At 34.7% G+C, this 23,874-nt stretch overlaps 2 protein-coding genes across 2 annotated transcripts in view; both read right to left on the reverse strand.

Moving 5' to 3' along the window:
* The window catches only part of LOC125674557 (uncharacterized), a 412,455-nt gene that overhangs the window by 29,353 nt on the left and 359,228 nt on the right, over positions 1-23,874 (reverse strand). The gene's annotated exons all lie outside the window — the stretch shown is intronic.
* The window catches only part of LOC125665710 (heparan-alpha-glucosaminide N-acetyltransferase-like), a 39,174-nt gene continuing 17,647 nt past the window's right edge, over positions 2,348-23,874 (reverse strand). Inside the window, exons 4-17 of the mRNA XM_048898498.2 lie at positions 23,566-23,681; positions 22,525-22,594; positions 20,868-20,937; positions 20,481-20,617; positions 19,209-19,316; positions 18,435-18,583; positions 17,837-17,955; positions 14,495-14,616; positions 13,460-13,586; positions 10,245-10,331; positions 9,878-9,952; positions 5,738-5,808; positions 4,274-4,386; positions 2,348-2,954 (exon numbers count right to left, since the gene is read on the reverse strand). Of these exons, the coding sequence (XP_048754455.2) occupies positions 2,776-2,954; positions 4,274-4,386; positions 5,738-5,808; positions 9,878-9,952; positions 10,245-10,331; positions 13,460-13,586; positions 14,495-14,616; positions 17,837-17,955; positions 18,435-18,583; positions 19,209-19,316; positions 20,481-20,617; positions 20,868-20,937; positions 22,525-22,594; positions 23,566-23,681 (1,543 nt within the window). The 3' untranslated portion in view covers positions 2,348-2,775. The remainder of the gene's footprint in view (positions 2,955-4,273; positions 4,387-5,737; positions 5,809-9,877; positions 9,953-10,244; positions 10,332-13,459; positions 13,587-14,494; positions 14,617-17,836; positions 17,956-18,434; positions 18,584-19,208; positions 19,317-20,480; positions 20,618-20,867; positions 20,938-22,524; positions 22,595-23,565; positions 23,682-23,874) is intronic.

The raw sequence follows: 23,874 nt of genomic DNA on the forward strand, positions 1-23,874 counted from the left end.
TGAGAAAAAAAAACCCTATCTGCTTGTGGCCTTTAATTCGACATTTAGATATATTGTCGACGTTTAATCTATTAGCAATAACCATTTTCATTCATGCATTGATATATCTTAGTGAACTGGAAATAAAAGACACCACAGAGTCTTCCACATCTGCTTTATACTTAAATATTTTTTGAACATAGATGAACATTGCAAACTAACTACTGAACTTTATAACAAACAAGATCGTATAAACGTCGATTTGTTCTCAAATATTCTTTATTAAATATTATCCATGTAAAACACTTATGACTATTTTATGTATGTATTTTACTTTATGTCTGCATGGGACGCTTTCCGTCCAGTAGTATTTGCCCCTCACGAAAATAGCTGTGGAGGAAAGACTTCAAATGTACTGTGTCACAACATATGATAGAAGCGGTGTAAATCAAATGTGGATTCTAAAAATTCTAAAGAACTTTTACTATTATATTTGAAATCACAAAACTTTTCGCAAATCAGCAACATCAAAACGAAGCAACCGTCTATGATGTCAAAAAGTCTATAGCTTATCGTGAGGAATGGTTGTGTAAAGTGTTGAAAAGTCATATGTTTTCAGGTTATATTGATATTTTTTTAAAAACTGTTCGACTCTCAGGAGTACATTTTAATCTTTGATTTCTTGGAAGTACGTCATCCAATACACTGCAAAACACAGCTTGAATTGCGAACCTATTCCCAGTCTGTAGAGAAAGCATAATCTAAAACAAAGATCGTGATAAAGAAATCGTTTACTCTTTTATTTTCATATTTACGGATCATTGTTTAAACTGTCATAAAATTAAGCATGCATACTTTGTTTTGGGCAAATATTTCAAAATATGTTTGATTTGATTCTGTAGACACAACAAAATACTACGAGATTTCCTACGAGCTTACAAACACGCCGTTAACGACCTTCTTTTGACGTTCGTGTCAATAAGTGTCATGTTTGTATATAACTTGTCACAAATGTTTTCTCACGTGGAACACTTTTGGGGAAAAGTTTTGATGCAGGGGTGTGATTTTTCCAGTTTGCAGAGGAAATCCTCTAATTTGCTCAATTTTCGAAAAAATGAAACACTCTGGATTTGATCTAAAGTGGCAGAAAATGATATTTTTCCAGGTAGGGTGAGGTGTTTTTCTCCCTTTTTGACCAGTTTTCCTTTGGTTTTCTGAGAAATTCAGTCACATCCCTGTTTTATGACACGCACGTACAATGTGTAATAATACTAATGACTTGGAAAAGATCAACATGAGATGCGATGTTCATTAGCATGATTTGCGTGTCGGCACATGACCCCTAAGGTATCCCAGCAACCCGTGGAAACGGGCGTTAAATCCTGACTGCACTACACCTCTTATAGTGTCAACCATGTAGGACCAGTGTAGGAAACTTCCAAAAAGGAGCACCCAAAACTAATGATATTCAGAGGTAATGTGTGGCGAAACAAACGGCTGATTTCCTCCGCTCTTTGAATAATTGTTTATGTATGTATGTCAAGGTTTGAACATTTTTATAATGATTCAAATTTGTTGTTATTCCCTAACCTATAAATCAGACTCTACTACATTTGTGAAACTTGCAAAAATTGAACAGGTGTCGAATAAAATTAAATTAATGGTCTTCAAGAGTAGAAGGTGAGAAGGTTTATAGTTTTCCCTCAACACGGGGAATTCTGTCTGTATGCACCATTCTACATGTTTGTGTTCGGAATTCTGTCTCTATGCTCCATTCTACATGTTTGTGTTCGGAATTCTGTCTGTATGCTCCATTCTACATGTTTGTGTTCGGAATTCTGTCTGTATGCTCCATTCTACATGTTTGTGTTCGGAATTCTGTCTGTATGCTCCATTCTACATGTTTGTGTTCGGACGTAGGACATGTTCTGATCAGATGAAGTGTGGATAACTTGTCTGGTAAGTAAATCCAGCTATGTTTGAGTCAAAAACTCGTTCGAAGCGTGAACCGCCACCGGTTCCGGCATTTACACATTTTCCCAGAATGAAAACATCAAGGTTTGCAAAAAGAAGTTGATGTAGGTTATACATGTCCACTTTTCTAACGAGAATACCCCATCCACTTTATAAAACGACGATACGTGCCTGAAAACTGAAATCAACTTTTATTAGCTATGCCTTTATTTCGCGATTTACCAGTGATAATCTGCTTCGCAGCGACAAATACGAGACATCAACGATTTATTTCACGGCGAGAATTATTCGCGATATCTCAAGTTCTCGTGAGCCTCAAAAAATTTCTCGCACGCGAATGAAAGTCAGATTGCAGCTGCATCGAAAAGTTGCGATACTCAATGAATAGAATAAGTGCATGTTGAAAAGAAATTTTATTCACTGACAATAAGATGAAGGATCAGCAATATATTCTAAATTCAGACGAACACTCTATATATTCTACTCAAGTGGATGCGTGCACAGATCGCTAAGAAAATTATAAACTGTGTAAATACTCCACATAAAAATGGCGTTTAACATTTCAGCACATTTCTAAAACGATTCGGTAAATGGAGGGCACAATCACCTTATCAATAAGCTACAAGGCTAATATATGTATCACAAGGCTAATATACAATGGCAATAAACTAATTTTCTTGAATTTGTGAGACAATAACTATGGTTCTAAATACATGTACAATAAAATGAGAAAATTTGACAGCATTTCGCAAAAGTATTCTAAACTCATGCTGTCATCTTCCCGTGATTTTTATATACTATTCATGACACCACATGGCACACCTAGAGGGCAACAAATATCTTCTTTCTGTATAAAATATAAGCTAGCACAACCCATATAGCTGTATCCCAGACCGCCTTCAGCAAGAGGTGCCAGTGTAAAGGGTTTTCCATGGCCCAATTAACGGGGAAAAATCGGTAAAAGACGTCATGACACACATAGACCACTAAGGAATTCATACCTGTAAAATAAGAAGGGGGTCCTTTAATGAACTTCTACATGTACATTAATAATAATATAATAATACCATATTTATATAGCACCCTTTTCATACACTATGTACGCTCAAAGGTGCATTGCAATGCATATATACCTTACAACAGAATGTTATACACATAATACATAGAAAATAAATAAAACATTAAAAGCTGTACCTATCCTGATTGTACATATAAAACATGAAAACACAAGATACCATAAATATGCTAGATAAGAATAAACATCAGTTTCAGGGCGTATTTTAAAAAATAATAATAATAATAATGAAATAAACGCACACTCACACAGTATATAATGTCTCAGGTGTAATACATTAAAACATAGAATTCTTTTTTTTTTAATAAAACATCACAAAATGGTACTCGAAAACTAAGACACACAGTCTTTAGTTTTCACAGTTTTTCCACAGAATCTAACCTACACGAATGCCTGAAATGATAGAAACTAGTCCGTTAGACTAACTATAACGAACAACAGCTACAAAATCAACAATAGTGAAATCTACAAATGTTGAGGAAACACCATTCTGCTTTTGTTTTATTTCTTTTTTAATCAGTAAGATATAACCAATTTTCAAAAGAGACATGGGCTTAGTAATACAAACACCCGGTTTGCATTACATTAATCATACTAAATACCAGTATACATGCACGGCATGGTGGTTATACACGAAAGGTGAAGATAACGAGCAGTGATCAATCTCATAACTCCTATATAAGGTGAAGATAACGAACAGTGATCAATCTCATAACTATTATATATATGTATAGTGAAAATAACGAACAGTGATCAATTTCATATCCCCTATATAAGGTGAAGATAACGAACAGTGATCAATCTCCTAACTCCTATAAAGGTGAAGATAACTAACAGTGATCAATCTCATAACTCCTATAAAGGTGAAGATAACGAACAGTGATCAATCTCATAATTCCAATAAAGGTGAAGATAACGAACAGTGATCAATTTCATATCTCCTGTATAAGGTGACGATAACGAACAGTGATCAATTTCATAACTCCTATAAAGGTGAAGATAATGAGCAGTGACCAATCTCATAACTCCTTTAAAGGTGAAGATAACGAACAGTGATCAATCTCATAACTCCTATAAAGGTGAAGATAATGAGCAAAGATCAATCTCATAACTCCTATAGAGGTGAAGATAATTAACAGCGATCAATCTCATAACTCCTATAAGGAAAACAAAATACAAGTTATGTAAACACAGATTAATGACATTTTCTAGAATATAAAAAAAAAACCAAATGAAACGTTTTACCGGGAAATATAAAGGGTGTTCCGTCCCAAATTTTGGCGACATCGATGATGAGGTACAGCAAGGAAAGAAGTATGAAGGCGAAACACGCGGTCACCAAGATAAACGAAACGGACCTGAAATATTCAACCCAAGATTGTGAATGTCATTATTATACACTTAACAAAACATCATGCGTGTCACACATTTAACAAACGATCATGAATGTCATACATTTAACCAAAGATCGGGAGTGTCATACATTTAACAAAAGATCAGGAAGGTCATAACTTCATTAACAGACCACGAATAGCATGCCTCCATTACAAGATCACGAGTGATCTATGCTCTGGTTATACTGCATTGTATGTTTAACCATTTATTCGATCTGAATCGTTTACATGGCTTTCCATCAATGTTGAAGATCTGTCATATATCTGGATAAACAAGAGGCCCTCTAAGCTATGTAAGTGTGTTAAAAAGTGTGTGTCGATAATGTTCAATCTTAAATAGCATAAATCATAGTTTTGATAAGGTTTCTGTTTATCTCAGAAAAAACCATACATCATAGTACTTGGAGATTACAACGTACTGGTCGATCTCGGTGGCGTACTGAACCTTAGACATTTAATGCAGGAGGTTGGCACGATAAAGAATCCTCAGTTTAATAAAGGTGCATTTCTACTGCAATGTTGATTGTTTGTATATTGTTTAATGTCACTCTCGAGAATATTTCTCTAATCTGGAGACGTCAACATTTCCGGTGAAGGGCTGCAAAATTTAGGCATATGTTCGGCGCTTACGGCCTTTGAGCAGGGAGGGATATTTATCGTGCCACACCTGCTGTGACACGAGGCCTCGGTTTTTGCGGTCTCATCCGAAGTACCGCCCCATTTAGATTTAGTCGCCTCTTACGACAAGCAAGGGGTACTGAAGACCTATTCTAATCGGGATCCCCACGGGCACATACTGCAGAGAGAAAAAAAATCTAGGCATTTGATTGGACGACGAGCCAGGCATATGAGGTCATGTACCCTGCCAAGAAAAATGGGATACAAAATGGCTTCGATAGATCTATATATACTTAACCGCTTCGTAAAATAAACATTATAAACATCGCTCTGCAGCAGACAGACATGTCTTCGTTATAAGGAATTTTCACAGGGTTTTTGGACTCACATTCCCTGTCAAAGTATATATTCTCCCTCGGCTAACGGCTCCGGAGAGTATAACTAATAATGTAGTTGATAAAGAATTCCCACTGCCCAGACGGCCATGCAGAGGTCAAATTTTGTGGCATTTCACCTCAAAGGTGGCGACGGCTCTACACGAGTATAAGTGTAACTCTCATGTGTGTGTTAATATACATTGAGTATACTTATTACTCTCATGTATGTGTGTGTGTGTGTGTTAATATACATTGAGTATGTTTACATATGTATAACTACCAATAGTGTGTGTTAATGTAAAGTGACATATGTTATTTACCATAGGTTCTTGTTGAGGGGAATCCAGCCATCATTTATGGAAAACTTGCACAGAGTTCCTCCTATGGCTCCCTAGAAACGATTGAAAATATTGTGACAAATCTTGATGGTCGAATTGTTTTGGATTAGAATCTCTGGGAGTAAGACTTCGGTTTACAAGGGTGAAAGCTTTAATTTAATAGGACGATAGCTCTGATCTACTAGGATTAAAAATCTAATTTACTAGACTGCAAATCTTGATTTACATGAGTGAAAGTTTGATTTACCCGCGGAATATTATAGTAGCTGGAGATGATTTTTGGTTTGCTGTAAAAAGTATGCTGTAAAGACCAGAAATAGATCTGATTTGTCAATATAAACTCTGCAGTTAATCCGGCTTCCGATTCTCATCATCTACTATGGAGTGATAATTCAATACTAAATGATATCAATAATACTCATGTCCTGTGTACAAATATTCATAAGATAAATTTCATTTTGGAATTAAACCGGCATACATTGTGAAGCGTTGCATTTCATACCCTCATGTATTTTCAAAAATTTCATTTATTTCTTGTTTTCGTGTCTCCATTCTTTCAGGGGGAAACATTTTGTTGTTGCACCGTGTGTCCGTCTGTTACAAAATCGCGTGAGCCTTCCCTTACTGTATGGCTTATTGACTAGACTTAGAACCTTGTACCATGCTTCATTGCCATTTGTAGATATGTATATTATCAGGACAGGAGGATCCAATTATTTCCTAAAAGTTATAGGGGATCTAAGAGGAGCGGGGGATGTAAAATAGCTTGTGAACATGCAGTTCTCCTCCTATATGGCGTATCAGATAGACTTCTTTAATCCGATAGACTTGAGACTTTGTACAATGTTTCATTGCAATTTACGGATGTGCATATTGTCGGGATAGGAGCATCCAATATGATGTTCACATTGTTCTTACCCAGGGATCGACTTTAATATGTTCCTTCAATTTACAGCGGATCCAAGAAGAGTGTTTTATAAAGGTGGGTTTTTTTCATGTACAAGGGTATGTTCACTTTTCTACTAGTACTTCAAAATAACAATCATTATTTTTGTTTTATATACAACAATGACATTGGTCACATCGATGTTGAATCTTTTCTCCGTCTTCTTCCTCAATGCGCAATGTGCAGTTCATAATGCCATATCCCTGTTCATGCTTTCTCATCCATACCATGCAGTGCACTTTAAGAAAGGGGGTGTAATTTTGCACACTTTCAATGTGAGGAGCTGGAGAGATATTTCTTTCTTTAACAAAAACATATCATATTTACATTCTACTTTCATTTCTGGCAGAATTCCTATCTGTTAAAATAGACGTACTATATTTGTCAAGATTCATACGCGCATTGTTCACACACTGCAACACATTCATGGCTAATTACAATCTCTAAAGATATCAAGGACAAAAACACCGAATGTGTAAAGACGTATTATTAAATCTACTCAATGTATAATCATTTTGTCAATAACTTTTTCAAAAAACTTGCTCTAATTACTAAACAGTCTGAAGCAAATGCAAAATTTGCTTGTGTTTATGGCTGAGATCTTATAAGTGCCCAAACCATTTGTATAGAAGCACCATTGTACAGTGAAATCTACGAGTAGATTTTTACGGCGTTGAAAACTATGATTAACTTGGGTAAAATCTTTGATCTGGTAAGATGAAATTTAGATTTAGTGACGTCCAATCGTGGTTTACTTGGGTGAAAAGTTTGGTTTTAGGTCTAAACACTTTAATAAAATTTATTAAAACGGTGAAAACATTTATTTACTAGGGTGAAATCGTTGATTTCCTAGGGTGAATTTTTTTTTTATCTATTCGGGTTCAGCCTTAAATAGCTAGGGTGTAAGCATAGATCAATAGAATGCAAAACCCGTTTCCAAACATGAAAATTTCGATGTGATAAGTTAAAAAGATTGATTTCCTACGATAAAAACTTTGATTTGATAGGGTGAAATTTTTTATGTAGTAAGCTGTTGTCTAACTTGTGTCCTAACTAAGTTAAACTTGCTGTCGATTAGCAAAGTTATCTCAATGATGTCAAATGTCAACAGATATGTGCAGATCAACGTACTAGACACGTGCAACAAAGAGACTGTCATCCGTCCACTTCTTTGACAACGTTGATTTTTTGTTGATTTTGGCTCATTGCCCACCACCCCCACCCACCCTACCCCCAACTATATTACTGAATGAATGGTAAGAATGTAAGCTTTATCGAACAGATTAATTGAAGGATGAATTAAAGGTGCCCCAAACGATTAAAAAATATAAAAAGAAAATTTCCTAGGGTAATTTTCTTAAAAGGTTAAGAAGACAATTCTCAAAATAACTCTGGGGTACGAAGTAAAGTGAATTAAGTGGAGGTTGCCAGTTAAATCATTATTAGTTCTCTACCCTGGTACAGATGTACCTACTGCCTTCCGTAGAAAAGTGACATTCTGCACAATAGGAACACTGTTTTTGGTGATGTGTACTGTTCAATTATCAAGTGTAGATCAAAGTATACGATAATATACTGTCTAATACATCTATAATTTGTGTGGAAGTCGATGATCTCGAGGTCGATTGTTCATATCTATTTATGAAATGAAACCCAGGTTCAGACACGTGGGAGTCCAACAGAAATCCTTTTGATGTGGAAATTTCATTTAAAATCAATTCATATTTCCTTTGTTTGCCAGACATCTGAGTCTCTGCAGACTGACGACCCTATTTCTATGTTATTAACAGTATCTATGATTTATCTTATTGTCATATAGATAAAAGGTTCAAAGATAAATGACAAATGGTATTGATTTCATTATTGTTTTCTCCGCTAGAAATGAACTTACGTTTTGTTAATGTAAAAAAAAAAATGAAATAACTAAAGAAAGAAATGAACGAGTGACAAAATTTAGAGATATAATTGAAAGAGAGAATTGAGAGATTGAAAATTGAAAGAGAGAGAGAGAGAGAGAGAGAGAGAGAGAGAGAGAGAGAGAGAGAGGGTAAAGGAATAAGATTGAGACATTGAGAGACACAAAATATATAGATATTTGAGAAAGAATGGAGAGAGACAAAATTAAGAGAGGAAACTGAGAATTGAGTGAGACAGTGAGAAGGGAGAGAGAGAGAGAGAGAGAGAGAGAGAGAGAGAGAGAGAGAGAGAGAAGGGAGATAGAGACAGTGAGAAGGGAGAAAGAGAGAGAGAAGGGAGATAGAGAGATTGAGACAGTGAGAAGGGAGAGAGAGAGAAAGGATATAGAGACAGTGAGAGAGACAGTGAGAAGGAAGAGAGAGAGAATGAGAGAGAGAGGCAGTGAGAAGAGAGATTGAGACAATGAAAAGGGAGAAAGGGAGAGAATTAAGAGAATTGTATGCACTTGAAACAGGGACAACTGAGACACTGAAAGGTGTTTAATGTATTAACCAGTAATATAATAATTGCGTTGAAAGTAATCAAAAACTATTGATGCTGTAAACTCACAAATTTTCGCGGTGGTATAATTTCCTAGGATTTCATGTCATAACCAGGAATTCCTATTTTAAATAAAGCTTAAAATAGAACTACGACCCCACCCCACCCCCGAATCCCGAATAGTGTATTATCTCTCAAATCAATTCATACCTTCATTAATAACCTGTAAGCACTTCTGTTCTCCGAGATTATTCTTTCGCGATCAAATATTGCAGAGATATGAGTATTCACTTTCTTATCCATTCATTCAAAATTAATCGAGAAAGCTGTATTTAATTTAACATTAATGCAATGAATTTCCGCGAAAATAGAAATGAAACTTAAAAGGAAATCCGATAAGCAATTTTACATGATTAAAGGTTTCCTTCTTATAAACACATCAAGAGTTAAAGTATCCATACAAGAGAGAGAGAGAGAGAGAGAGAGAGAGAGAGAGAGAGAGAGAGAGAGTACATTGATGTATATATTTCATAGTATGTACTGTACGTATATTTATCTTAGCGTTTTCAAACTTTGGCGCAGTCGAAATGGTACTGGATAAATAGGGAATTTCATATTAGTGCAACTATGAATTAACGCTCTTGCTTCGTCACCAATGCCGCTAAACTTTGATTCGCGCTAAAATAAGAACACGTGCAGTATTAGACGTCTATACTTACTGTGATGAGCGCCCAGATAAGCCATCTGATCACACGGCTGGCGTGACCGAGGTAATACAACAGAATCCGGCCAGACTAGTAAGTATATTAAGAAACAAAAATATGTTAAGCAACTGTTTACCACTTAATATTTTGAATTCTCCTGAAATTTTAAGATATATATATAAAATCCAAAATATAAGTAAATATCCACACAAGTAATAGTATGATAAAGAAAAATTAGAACGACGAAAATAACTCAACCGGTTTCATTTTCAATCTTTAAGAGTTATGGTTATTTATATCTATGATATTCATATTATATTCATCTAAGGGAAAATAATTTCATACATTTGGTGCACTTTGATTTTCAAAGACAAAATGTTACCTGCAATCCTAAAAAGCAAAGGAATACGGAAGATAAAGTGCCCAAAATGCCCTCAGGATCGTGTGGAGTTATGGTTTGGTAGATAATCTGAAGTTCAACAAATCAGAATATACTTCGACAAGTATTCATTCAGGACATGGCCCGTCCTTGGCTATATACATTGTAGTGAGACTCGCGTGTCATCTATTATTATACATCGTGTTTGATTTGACTAGCATGCATGTATAAGTAGCAGGTGTATATTTAGATTTGAATAGCAAGGACAGGATTGTTTTCAAATTTGATTTCCATGTTCATCCTTCTGTTGTCAGTTCACGCTGAAGAAAACTATTAAATAGGTATGTCTCGGTGCACTCCATAGACACAAACTAAAAAGGCTGTTCTGATACTGACATGTAATCTAAATATAGGTGTTTTATGAGAGGTCCTTGGGCCACAAGGCTCACATGAGCTAAGGCAGCCATGCTGTTGGGTTTTTTTTTCTTTAGAAATTAAAAAAAAGACATTTACACTCTTTTTAATCCCATAACAAATGTTGACCCCAACTTATCCCCGTTGGGTTGTGACTTAACTGGACTTGAATCCAAGCAACATTAGAATGCCTCGAAATCATTAACTCCACTGAGGATTAAAGACACGTGATTTGAAATCCACAATAAATATAACATGTGAAAATTGCACCACATCGTTTTGACTGATTTACGGATATGCAGAACCAAGATAAAGGAAAGAACCATTGTCTTTAAAACCATATATCATACACGTATCATCCAGGTAAACATTCGATATAGAAACAGGTGTTAATTGATTTGATTAGACGGGTAGATGAAGATGTGAGTGATTACAAGGAACGCTGACATGTCTGTACAATTAATCACTCTATAATTTTCGGAGCAAAAGCTGGGCATCTCCTGGAGTCCACAATCCTAGTTAAGTTAATTAATTAACTTCTTTATGAACAATACAAACAGGTGGATAGACTACGCATTGTCTGCCTCTGCTTCCTTCAGGGACAAAAATACATTGGAGCCCTGGTGAATGTTGGCAGTGACACATTTTTCTCAATATATATATATATATATATATATATATATATATATATATATATCTTTTTTCTCTTATTCTCTTGGATGTTTTTGGTCTGATTAACTTAATACAATCAAGTTTGCTTTCCACACCAGTTATTCTTCGCCATTTTCCCCCAATAGTCTTTTTTATATTCTATTTAAGGAGGTATTGTACACCAGAGAAATTTAATATGGATGAAACATGTAGGATATGTACAACAATAGTTTGAAATTGAAAACATATTTACTTTATTTGTCAAAAATGCCAACTTAGTAGAAAGAAATCTGAAAAAAATTAAAACCCCTACTGGACTCGAACCCGCAATCTACAGTTCAGTAGTCAGACAATTATTGATGACATTTATATTTTCATCCATGTTTTAAAAGGAAGTCAGACATTATGACGATGTAGAGTATCCCCTTAAAGACGTGTTCCTACAAATTTTGAATTAAAAGCAACCGAGCGCTGCGTCGTTCTGACCAATCAATGTAATCAATATTAGATAAGAAAGGTTTATGCAACTGAAATGGTTAGATCAGCTCAGTTGATAAAAAAAATATGCGGACGTGACCTACTTCAAATTGGTCAATACATTTTACAGGTCATTCAAAAGAACTCGACAGATACCCGTTTAGTTTTCATTACCAATATATGTTTACTAATAGAATAATCGAAAGGAAATGACGTTAATTGAAAATATCTTCTTGAATTATCAGCGATTCATGGCGTGGGTAGTGTTTGTAAGCATTGCAGCATAGCGCGCACGGATTTAGAAAACTGGTGCTACTATCAATAATTATGTACATGTAGCTACCGAAATTCTAAAATGTGCTTAATTTAGGAATATCGCGCCTTTCTGGTATACTTCATTACAAAGAGCTATATTTTCGGTAGGGCTTATTTGACTAATTAGCATATTTTCTTGACTGAAGCGCAGGAACAAGTTTTCTTCTCAGAATTCTCTTCGAGATCAACAATAAAAAAGTACACATGTAGTTATTAGTGGTTGAATACCTTCATTGCGTATATAAAATGTAACGGTTGTTTATTACTACATAGAATAACTCATAAAACAAAGATGAACCGTGTTTTTCTCTTGGTTAGAAAACATAATTATATCTTTAGACAAAAACATTACGCCCGTCCCCAGACCATGAACTATATATTTAGACCTCGTGGATAAAAGTAAAATAAATAGATAAATAAATGTAATAATGATAATTTAATAATAATTTTCGAACTCATTTTGAAAATTTACTGTGGCAAATACATCAGATCTCAGTATAATGTATATCAGATCTCAGCATAATGTATATCAGATCTCAGTATAATAGATATCACATCTCAGTATAATGGATATCAGATCTCAGTATAATGGATATCAGATCTCAGGATAATGTATATCAGGTCTCAGTATAATGGATATCATATCTCAGTATAATGGATATCAGATCTCGGGATAATGTATATCAGATCTCGGGATAATGTATATCAGATCCCAGTATAATGGATATCAGATCTCAGTATAATGGATATCAGATCTCAGTATAATGGATATCAGATCTCAATATAATGGATATCACATCTCAGTATAATGGATATCAGATCTCAGGATAATGGATATCACATCTCAGTATAATGGATATCATATCTCAGTATAATGGATATCAGATCTCAGGATAATGTATATCAGATCTCGGGATAATGGATATCAGATCTCAGTATAATGGATATCAGATCTCAGTATAATGGATATCAGGTTTCAGGATAATGGATATCACATCTCAGTATAATGGATATCAGATCTCAGCATAATGTATATCAGATCTCAGTATAATGGATATCAGATCTCAGTATAATGGATATCAGATCTCAGTATAATGGATATCAGATCTCAGTATAATGTATATCAGGTCTCAGAATAATGTATATCAGATCTCAGGATAATGGATATCAAATCTCAGTATGACGGATATCAGATCTCAGGATAATGTATATCAGATCTCAGTATAATGTATATCAGGTCTCAGGATAATGGATATCATATCTCAGTATAATAGATATCATATTTCAGTATAATGGATATCAGATCTCAGTATAATGGATATCAGATCTGATCTAATCAGATCTGATACACCAATACTTACATGTGGCGTGGGTTTGCCGTATATGTGATTCCTACCCAGGACCGTCATGTCAATGTACGCGGCGGCTCCTCCCGTACAGTTGTAATATTTACCGGAGTCATGCAGACCTCCCGGACCAATGTATCCCCTAAAACAGAATATAAATTCTAAATACATATCAATGTTTACCGGAGTCATGCAGACCTCCTGGGCATATGTATCCCCTAAAACAGAATATAAATTCTAAATACATATTAATGTTTTCCGGAGTCAGGCAGACCTCCAAGGCATATGTATCCCCCATATAAAGGAAAATTTCAAATACATATCAATGAATGTGGAGATTTTCTTTGAAAAAGTTTAAGGCGAGGAAAATAATGGATAAAATTATATAAAACAGAGACGGTGGGTTAACATGAATTGTTAAAGTAATATATTTTTAGAGACAGCAACCATATTACTCGATCGAATTGATGAAACTCTAACTATATGTACATGTATATGTATGGTTTGCGCAAAGCTGAAGTCGGAATAAGACTATATAACAGGTGGATATTGATTGGGTATCTTCATACAATGTCCAAATCGATAGAAAGATAGAAAGATTGTGTACAAAGTTTCATTCAAATAAAACAAAAATTGAAAGAGAATTTAAAAACACATTATGAAAACTAAAGAGTTTAAAAAAAAAAAAAAATTATATGTTGAAAACTTCAAGTTCACATACACCCCATGGCAGACGGCCGGTCGGACGTACGGACGGACGGACGGATGACAGACAGACACTTCACCGTCGTCTACCGTTTTCTCGTCTTAGTGATGATAAGAAAACGGACTATTACATGCATCATGTGCCGTTTTCTTGATACTATAAATAACACATAGCAGTGAGGAATTATGAAATTAGATTATATTTGTTTTTGTACTGTTTTCTTCCGATGATCAATTAATCAGTTTTAGCGGCTTAGATGTAAACGTCTACATCATTTTATTGATTATTGGTTTTATACATAATATCAGTTCTCCCGTAACGTTGTTTTAGATTGTAAACCTTACGTGGGACAATCGCCAATTGGAAGAAGCATAGTCAGACATATATAGGCAGCCAGAATCCCCAGGCACAGAATCCATTGCGGAAGGAACAGCAGGATGTCTCTAAAGGGTGACCAACATCTGTTCTGTAAAACATAGACCAAATACACACTAAACATCGACATACCAACATCTGCTCTGTAAAACATAGTAACAAATACACACTAAACATCGACATACCAACATCTGCTCTGTAAAACATAGACCAAATACACACTAAACATCGACATACCAACATCTGCTCTGTAAAACATAGTAACAAATACACACTAAACATCGGCATATCAACATCTGTTCTGTAAAATATATTACCAAATACACACTAAACATCGGCATATCAACATCTGTTCTGTAAAACATAGTAACAAATACACACTAAACATCGGCATATCAACATCTGTTCTGTAAAACATACAAACCGAATACGCACTAAACATCGGCATATCAACATCTGTTCTGCAAAACATAGAACCGAATACGCACTAAACATCGGCATATCGACATCTGTTCTGCAAAACATAGAACCGAATACGCACTAAACATTGTCATACCAACATCTGTTCTGTAAAATATAGTTGTAACTACTCACTAAATATTGGCATACCAATATCTTTTCTGTAAAACATAGAAGTAAATACTCACTAAAAACATCGACATACCAACATCTAGCCTCAAGACCATAAACTGAGAATAGATTTAAATCTAAATTTCGAATCTAACTAACTTATGAAATAATTCTCATAAACAAATATGAAATTTCAGAATATATTCGCATTTAATGTTTTTTTTTTAAACAAGCAGTTTCTTTAAACATTGGGACTAGATAAATTTTAAGATATAAGTACGTGTAATCAAAATTTTTACTTAAGTCTATTCTCGGTTTATAGTCTTAAGGCCTGTTCTGCAAAACATAGTCAATGCAAATTCTTCAGGAGGTAACTAAAAAATGGCTAAAATTTTCATTTTTTCATAAGTTTATTTCTCATTTTAATCTACCTTTTATTTCAAGAGAATTTTTAAAAAGATCCAGGTAAATGAAATACAAAACTATTTCATTTTTCTGAAGACATCATATTTACATGAATAAATTGAAATAAAGTGGGGACTTTTTTCATTTTGCAGTTTGCCAATTTTTTTCTCATTTTTAAAAAAATATTTCCAGACAATGATATTGCATAATTCTTTTTTAATCCGGTATTCTTCCTAAAGCAGATGGTTAACCAATTAAATTATTATTAATTATAAAGATTAAGCTGTTAATTAAGAGAACAGTGTTAATAGGTTTGCAAGTGCTTCTGTATGATTTCATACAACGGATAGATAACTCCGAATAGCGCATTTAAAGGGAAATTAAACCTGCTTTAGGTAACTCCATACTCACATTATAATAGGTTCAAAGTTTATAAAGAGAGGTGCATATATTTCAACTCAATATATATTTAGTTAAATCTAATCAAAGAAAATAAAAAGGTCAACACCCTTCTTTAGATGAAAGGTGAAGATAACGAACAGTGACCAATCTCATAACTCCTATAAGCAATACAAAATAGAGAGTTGGGCAAACATGGACCCCTGTACACACCAGAGGTAGGATCAGTTGCCTAGGAGGAGTAAACATCCTCTGTCGACCGGTCACACCCGCCGTGAGCCCTATATCCTGATCAGGTAAACGGAGTTATCCGTAGTGAAAATTAGTGTGCCGTGAACGGCCCAACAATCGGTATGAGACATACATAAACAGAAGTATTTTCAACATCAGAAAATTGCAATTTTCACAAAGTAGCAATATCAGAATAAGGCAATAATTGAGTCTAATAACATATATAATATTAATCATAAAAGTTTCCCGAAACTGTTCCATCACAAAATGTAAAAAATAATCATGAATACGAAGGACATTTACCATATAATAGACTTGAAGAATAAAAGTGATTGCCCTTGGAATCAACATTTTGATAAATTATTGATTTGATTATCTATAGATATTGTAAATTTATGAAATATTTTACACTTAACCATAAGTTTAACAATAGTTAGTGAATAACATCCTAACAAAATATATGTGTCCTGTACAGATCTTAATAAATTTGAAAATTTTGCAGAAACCTCTGACGTCTGCGTCAGTAGAGGGTAGAGTTACTTTAAAATGCCTTGTTTCTGGTCAATATATACAAATATCAGGTTCTATAAATCCATAAAAAAGTAACTATTATATTCCTAATGCAAAGATAAAGATATTTCATACATAGTCAAAAAAAAAAATCATTAAATTTATTGAACAGATACTTGGACGACATAGCAATACACTGAACAAATATACCATGCTAGAGATTGATTGATCGATTGTATCTTGTTTAACGTCCCTCTCGACAACTTTTCACTCATATGGAGACGTCGCCATTGCCACTGAAGGGCTGCCAAAATTCGGTCTGTGCTCGGCGTTTATGACCATTGAGCAGGGAGGGATCTTTATCGTGTCACACCTGCTGTGACACAGGACTTCTGTTCTTGCGGTCTCATCCGAAGGACCGCCCCATTTAGTCGCCTCTTACGACAAGCAAGGGAGTACTGAGGACCTAATCTAACCCGGATCTCCACGGGACACCGTGTTAGAGACCAATCCTATATGTCACGTGATTGAATTTTATAATTTGAATGAAACAAACTACTGAATAGGCAATGACATTTATGAAAGGCGAAGATAACGAACAGTGATCAATCTCGTAACTCCTATAAGCAATACAGAATAAAGAGTTCGGCAAACACGGATCCCTGGATATATCAGAGATGGAATCAGGTGCCTAGAAAGAGTAAGCATCCCCTGTGGACCGGTCACACCCGCCGTGAGCCCTATATCTTGATCAGGTAAACGGAGTCATCAGTAGTTAAAATCAGTGTGCCATGAACGGCCTAACAATCGGTATGAAACACGTCAGACAGCATTTGACCCAATGATAGGTTGTATTGGCAAACTAGATCGTTATAACGACCATAGAATTAGCGAAATGCAACGTCATGCAAAACATTGCGTAAAACTATAAAAAGATCAGAGGCAACATAGAAAACATTTAAAACATGAATACAAATTGTACCTAAATTCCTAAAAGTTACAGTAGTTTCTATACTTTCATTTCACCAGAGCCTGGAACGAACATTCAGACATTGGTGGGCATTTGTCTAAATTCAACAAAGTGAATTAGTGAGAGCCCTAAATGTTTGCATTAAGGTCTTTTGAAATGAATTTGGTACTCTTTTCACTCTACATGAGATAAAGCGGGACAAGAAGGATAACTCGTGTTGTCTCACCTGATATTTCTCAGGGGTATCATAGCGAGAGAAACAGATTTCAAGTAGACCAAGTATTAAATAGGTCAAGCTGAAGCGTTGTAATACGCCAGGTATCCGGATGTTGTTCAGGTTAACGGCTGCAAAAACAAAGAAAAAACCCTGATTTTAATCGTACAAACAGCGGTAACCCCATGTTTCTGAATACTGGATGAGAACACCCCAGCAGTTATTGAGAAAATAGCACAACGTCTTTGCTCTTGAGAGTATTGAAACATTCAAAACAGAAGAGGATCTAGAAGGGGTATTGGGTTGCAACCCCTCTTATGTTGAAGTTTTAACCCCCAACATTGTTATTTGTTGTCATTGTGAAGACGTCTACCCCCCCCCCCTTTTGAAGCAGTCATTTCTCCTATAAAACGTTCACTCCACTAAAACTGTATGTTTCTTGTATCAAACAGACTACAAGAAAATAGTCAGTAATACGCCGGAAGCGATTCACATTTTCACCATGAAAGTCGCTGTATTCTGCGTCTAACATTTCACTATTATACGGAAAGGGTCGAGCGACTTTATGATTGATATTTTGAGATGAAGCAAATCAGGTTAATAGACTTACGCCCCCAGTTCGTGTTTAGAACGATCCCGATGAAGAACAGAAGAATAGCCCGTCTGACGACTTTGAACAACATCTTGTACCGGGGTGTCCCCCTCCTCATCATCCCACGAAATGAGTAGTTCATCGCTGTCCCCATGATGAAAATAAACCTATGAACAAGTAGTAAACATAGGTAGATGTCTGAACGAAAGATTATTGACACCTGTTGATAGATCCAAATAGCAGGGTTTTACCCTTGATTTTATATTTCACGTGTATATATACTCTTGTTATGTGATGGAAATCATAAGACATATTAGTCCGAAATATCTGATTTTATAGGTTCTTAAAACATTTTAACAAACTGTCCAGCTTTGTTTTGAGTCACGTGACTCGTCGCTCAAATGACAGCGAAAATTCGGTTGACTACAATTATGTGTTTCTGTTATCGAATTCTGGAGTGATATTTTCTTTTAATCGATAATAGTAAGTATAAGAAGCATCGTTTTATTGATTAGTTATGAGTTTAATATTGAATTTGGCTCACAAGTATTTAGAATCGGCCCAAGAATTTCCAGTTTACGTAATGGCGCCGGTTCTGACGTTTTCCTGGCACGGTAAATATCAAAATCATGAAAAGGCCAGGGAAATGTCAGATATTTCGGCCAAAAGACATGTCTTATCTGTTTAATATTTTGAAGACTCGGCTATTTCTATGGTTCCAGTCTGACAATCCGAAGATTTAACAAAAACACATATAACTGGAAAGAAATGCAAAGCAAAGCGGTACGTTACCATGGAAACACTAAATCTGCAACAGTAATTCCATTCCACGGAGGATGTTCAAAAAACCAGTATCCTCCTCCACCGTAGTTAACAAATATCATGATGATCAGACTCAACCTAAAATAAATATCATGATGATCAGACTCAAACTAAAATAAATATCATGATGATCAGACTCAACCTAAAATAGATATCATAATTATCAGACACAACCTAAAAATAAATATCATGATGATCAGACTCAACCTAAAATAAATATCATGATGATCAGACTCAACCTAAAATGAATATCATGATGATCAGACTCAACCTAAGATAAATATCATGATCATCAGATTCAACCTAAATAATTATCATGATCATCAGACTCAACCTAAAATAAATATCATGATGATCAGATTCAACCTAAATAATTATCATGATCATCAGACTCAACCTAAAATAAATATCATGATGATCAGACTCAACCTAAGATAAATATCATGATGATCAGACTCAACCTAAAATAAATATCATGATTATCAGACTCAACCTAAAATAAATATCATAATGATCAGACTCAACCTAAAATAGATATCATAATGATCAGACTCAACCTAAAATAGATATCATGATTATCAGACTCAGCCTAAAATAAATATCATGATGATCAGACTCAACCTAAAATAAATATCATGATTATCAGACTCAACCTAAAATGAATCAGATTTAAACTAAAACAAATATCATGTCATCATACCTAATCCAATGAAATATCCCAATCCTTAGATTAACTTAAAACAAATATGTCATTACACCTAATCCAATAAAATATCTTAATCCTTAGATTAACCTAAAAGAAATACCGGTGTGTCATTATACTTAGCCTATAACGAATACCGTGATCACTAGACTTGGTCTATGTATCAAATATCAGGATCATTATAAGGAAAACACACCCATGCATAATGAATTGCATGTGAGCGGATCTAACATCTAATTTTAATTAGATTGTGTGATTCCACGTAGAGTTGATAATTGAACCAAAGAGTAATTCCAAAAGAGTGGTTTGTGGTGTGTATTCTATGTAAAACTTATAAGATACCAATTTTGATGTACCAGATGCGCATTTCGACAAATAATGTTTCTTCAGTGATGCTCAACCGAGATGTTTGAAATCCGAAATAACAATGAAGTTTTAGAGCTATTATAGGGAAAAACAATGTGCCAAAAAAGTGGAGTCAAATTCGTCTAAGGATAAGAGCTATGCGTGATATATATCTATATATAGCGATGACGTACCCTCTAAACGTGTCCAGGGACTTCAGCCGTTCTCGTTTCTTGTGTGTAGAGTAATGTTGTGGTGTCTCGCTTCCGTTGTCCGCGGCATCAATGTCGCCATTCACATTGGAAAAACCGTTAGATGTTTGACGAAGATGCTGCAAAACGAAAAAACCAACCAAAAAAATCAACAACAACAACAACAACAAAAAAAAAAAAAAAAATCTCAAAATATGCAGATCAGGTTTAGTGTAATTCGCATTTTAGATTAAATTTGTTGAAGACGTAAGCTCAATATGGCTATTCTAGGCAGTAATGATGCGTGACACATGACGAAAATCAATTGGTCTATCATAAGGTTGACCCGGATGAAATTATGAACAATCATAAGAATTATAAATAGTGTACCTTCATTCGTAGATTGCGGGGTGCGTTTTCTGGGTCCGTAATGTTGACAGATTGAGATTTATTGTATTTTCTGGAAATTAAAATCATCTTTATTAGTCATTAGATAGGGATCTAGAATCGATGTATCCTTACAATTCTGTGAAAAAAACTCCACATATTCCATTGGCAGAACCGGCATGGCAGGTTAAGCAACACGTCTCTATTTTCCCTGCAAAGTGACATAAATCACCATACTTCCTAGTATTTCTTTGAGAGATAGCTTTCTGGAGGTTCCCTCCTGAGTTTTGGAGTTTTTTAAAAGTTTTTTTTCAGAGGAATTTTTTTTATTTCTTTATTGAAAGGGAATTATGAATTAAAAGGAAAAACTCGGGGGTCACAATGCTTGTTATTGATCTATAATGTTATTGATTATTAAAATATTTTTATTTTTATTATATTATTATTATTATGTTATTGTGTATTAAAATTGACTTTTGTGCGCTTACAGTGTCCTTATGGCTGATTTATTCGCATAAAGTTGATTTGTCTGTTAATGATAGCACAACTTGAGCAACACAAATTAATTAATACATAAAATAAATACATCCTCATGTCTTCTAATAAAATAGATATAAAAGAGGTTTAATGTTAATTAATTAGAAATAAATAATGACCTTTATGAACTTAATGTACGGAAAAACTCATCATCGAGAATTTGAGATGTTAAATTAGGAACATTGACATTTCTCAAAAATTGCACATAAGTTACAAAGTCTTGCCTTACAATTCAAAATGGAACTTTAAAAAGTGGGGGTTATGAATCATATTTTTGAATTATTGGCTTAATTGATATAAATGTTTCTTGGAATCGGTTTCCACCAAATTAATGACTTTACAATATTTGAATGAGTTGCAAGTCTCTACTACTTGCGCATTATGAATTACAAAATCGAAATCCACGCCCAGGAGTGTACATATTGACGATACGTTGGATAAAACAGAAACTGTAAAATCGTTAATATCAGGACTTTTTTGTCAAACAATCCTTCTGCCACAAAATATAGTCCTTTCCAACGCCTTTCAAAATTTGAATCGATACTGGATAAAATTCAGTAACAAATCTATGTTCAGTATGTTTGTAACCTACGTACATGTAGCTGCGCAGTTGTAGCATTCAGTGCAGTTGTGCTCACAAGCTGAGGAGCTCATTTTTCCTTAAAGCTATTGATCACGTGACTAAGAGTTTGGGAAGATACATAAAAACTTGAATTTATTTTAAATTACATATTTCGGCAAGTATAAAGGGTTATTTCTAATTTCCCAATTTGGACATCATTTCCCTTGTGGGATATGATCGATCAATCAAGATACAATTTTCCATTAGGATTCTCAAAGATTGAAAGCACACGTTTAGTTCGTAAATTACGATTCTGTAAATATATTAAAAAAAAAAAACGACTGCCGCACTGTAGGTCGCAGGTTCGTGTCCAACAGTTGTTTTATATTTTTTTTACCCTCTACTAAAACTGTATTTCTTGACCAAACAAAGTAAATTTGAAAATTTTCAACTTCAAAATATTTTTGTACATATCCTCCACTTTTCGTCTACATCAAATTTCTCTGGTGTAGCATACCTCTTTAATCCAACCCAACCCCCTTAACAGTCACACTCACTCACCTGTCCAGCCGGACTACCATGTCACCAATGACCCAGAGAACCAGGAGGCCGCCAAACACATATACTATCGCTGTAAAGAGGGAAATAAAAATACCAATCAGATATGTAATTAGGCAATTGAATTTAGAGGTCAATAATTATTTAGCTACTTGGGTCGTACATGTACATTTCACATCAAACCAGGGGGATATTTTGAGGAAATATGAATCATCGTATTGATCACAAGCATGCCATTATGATTGAATGCTTTAGAACATGGAAACTGGCTACTGAAGCCTACAAGGCGACGCCTAGTTGGTCACATTTGTTTACATTTAGAGCGCACTTTCACTATACATTTTAGCACATCCATTTTGACCGGTGCCACTAACTACCCAAATTAACATCATTTCTATAAATCGTCAAACACCTGTGTAAATGTGGTTGGGATAAAAGTAGGACATCATAAGACATTTGCATCTTTAAAAGACTTTTTATTAGCATAATATATGTACTATGATAAATTGATATTGAGAAAAAATGGTATTTCAGTCTTTAAATCGTTATGGGTCCTTTCATCCTTTTGGGGTACTTAGTGGCACAGGCAAAATGGCTGTGATAAATGAATGAGCAGACGGATTTACAATTTTCAGTAATTTGCAGCTATTATGGACTTTCGTTTATGAATTGGGGTAAGAAATTCAACTTAAAAACGATATTTAATGCTGAACATGCTATTTCATAGCTTGTTGCAATGCTCAACATTCTGTTTAGTGGTATAGTGCCAGCTAAATTTATACCAAAAAAATTATAGTACTTTTTCTGAATTCATTTCTGCATATCTTGGGAAGTATACGGAGTTTTGGGATGAACTTTAGTATTAATGTAGGTTGATATATGTATGGATATATTAGAATACAGGTAGACTTTTATAGCCTTTGGTTTATTGTTTTTACATCGGCAAACTTGGATGCATGTACCCTATATTTAGAGTTCTATACCTTTACTCTTTGATAATAAATTGGAGACCAAACGATTTAATTGTCTAGACTAAAGGCTTACGCATCTCTGCCGGAAGTGGATCATTGGTCTGGAGAAGAATGCAGTCATGATTAAGGAATTCTTGATTGGACACGAAAACCCAGTAATCTCCGGTTTCAGTAAATTTCTTGTGAAATCTGAAATTGAAAAATGAAAAATGAGTCCTCATCATACATTATGGCACAGTGACTGTTATCTAATGAAAAAGGTTTGCATTATAGGGATATAAAAATATATGCATGGGGTAATTTGTGAAATCATCACATGATACAAACTTAAATATCTATTCTTCATAGTACCGGTATATAGTTTTGACCTATTTGGTGGTCT

The sequence above is a fragment of the Ostrea edulis genome, chromosome 10 (genome assembly GCF_947568905.1).
Source record: "Ostrea edulis chromosome 10, xbOstEdul1.1, whole genome shotgun sequence".
NCBI lineage: Eukaryota > Metazoa > Mollusca > Bivalvia > Ostreida > Ostreidae > Ostrea > Ostrea edulis.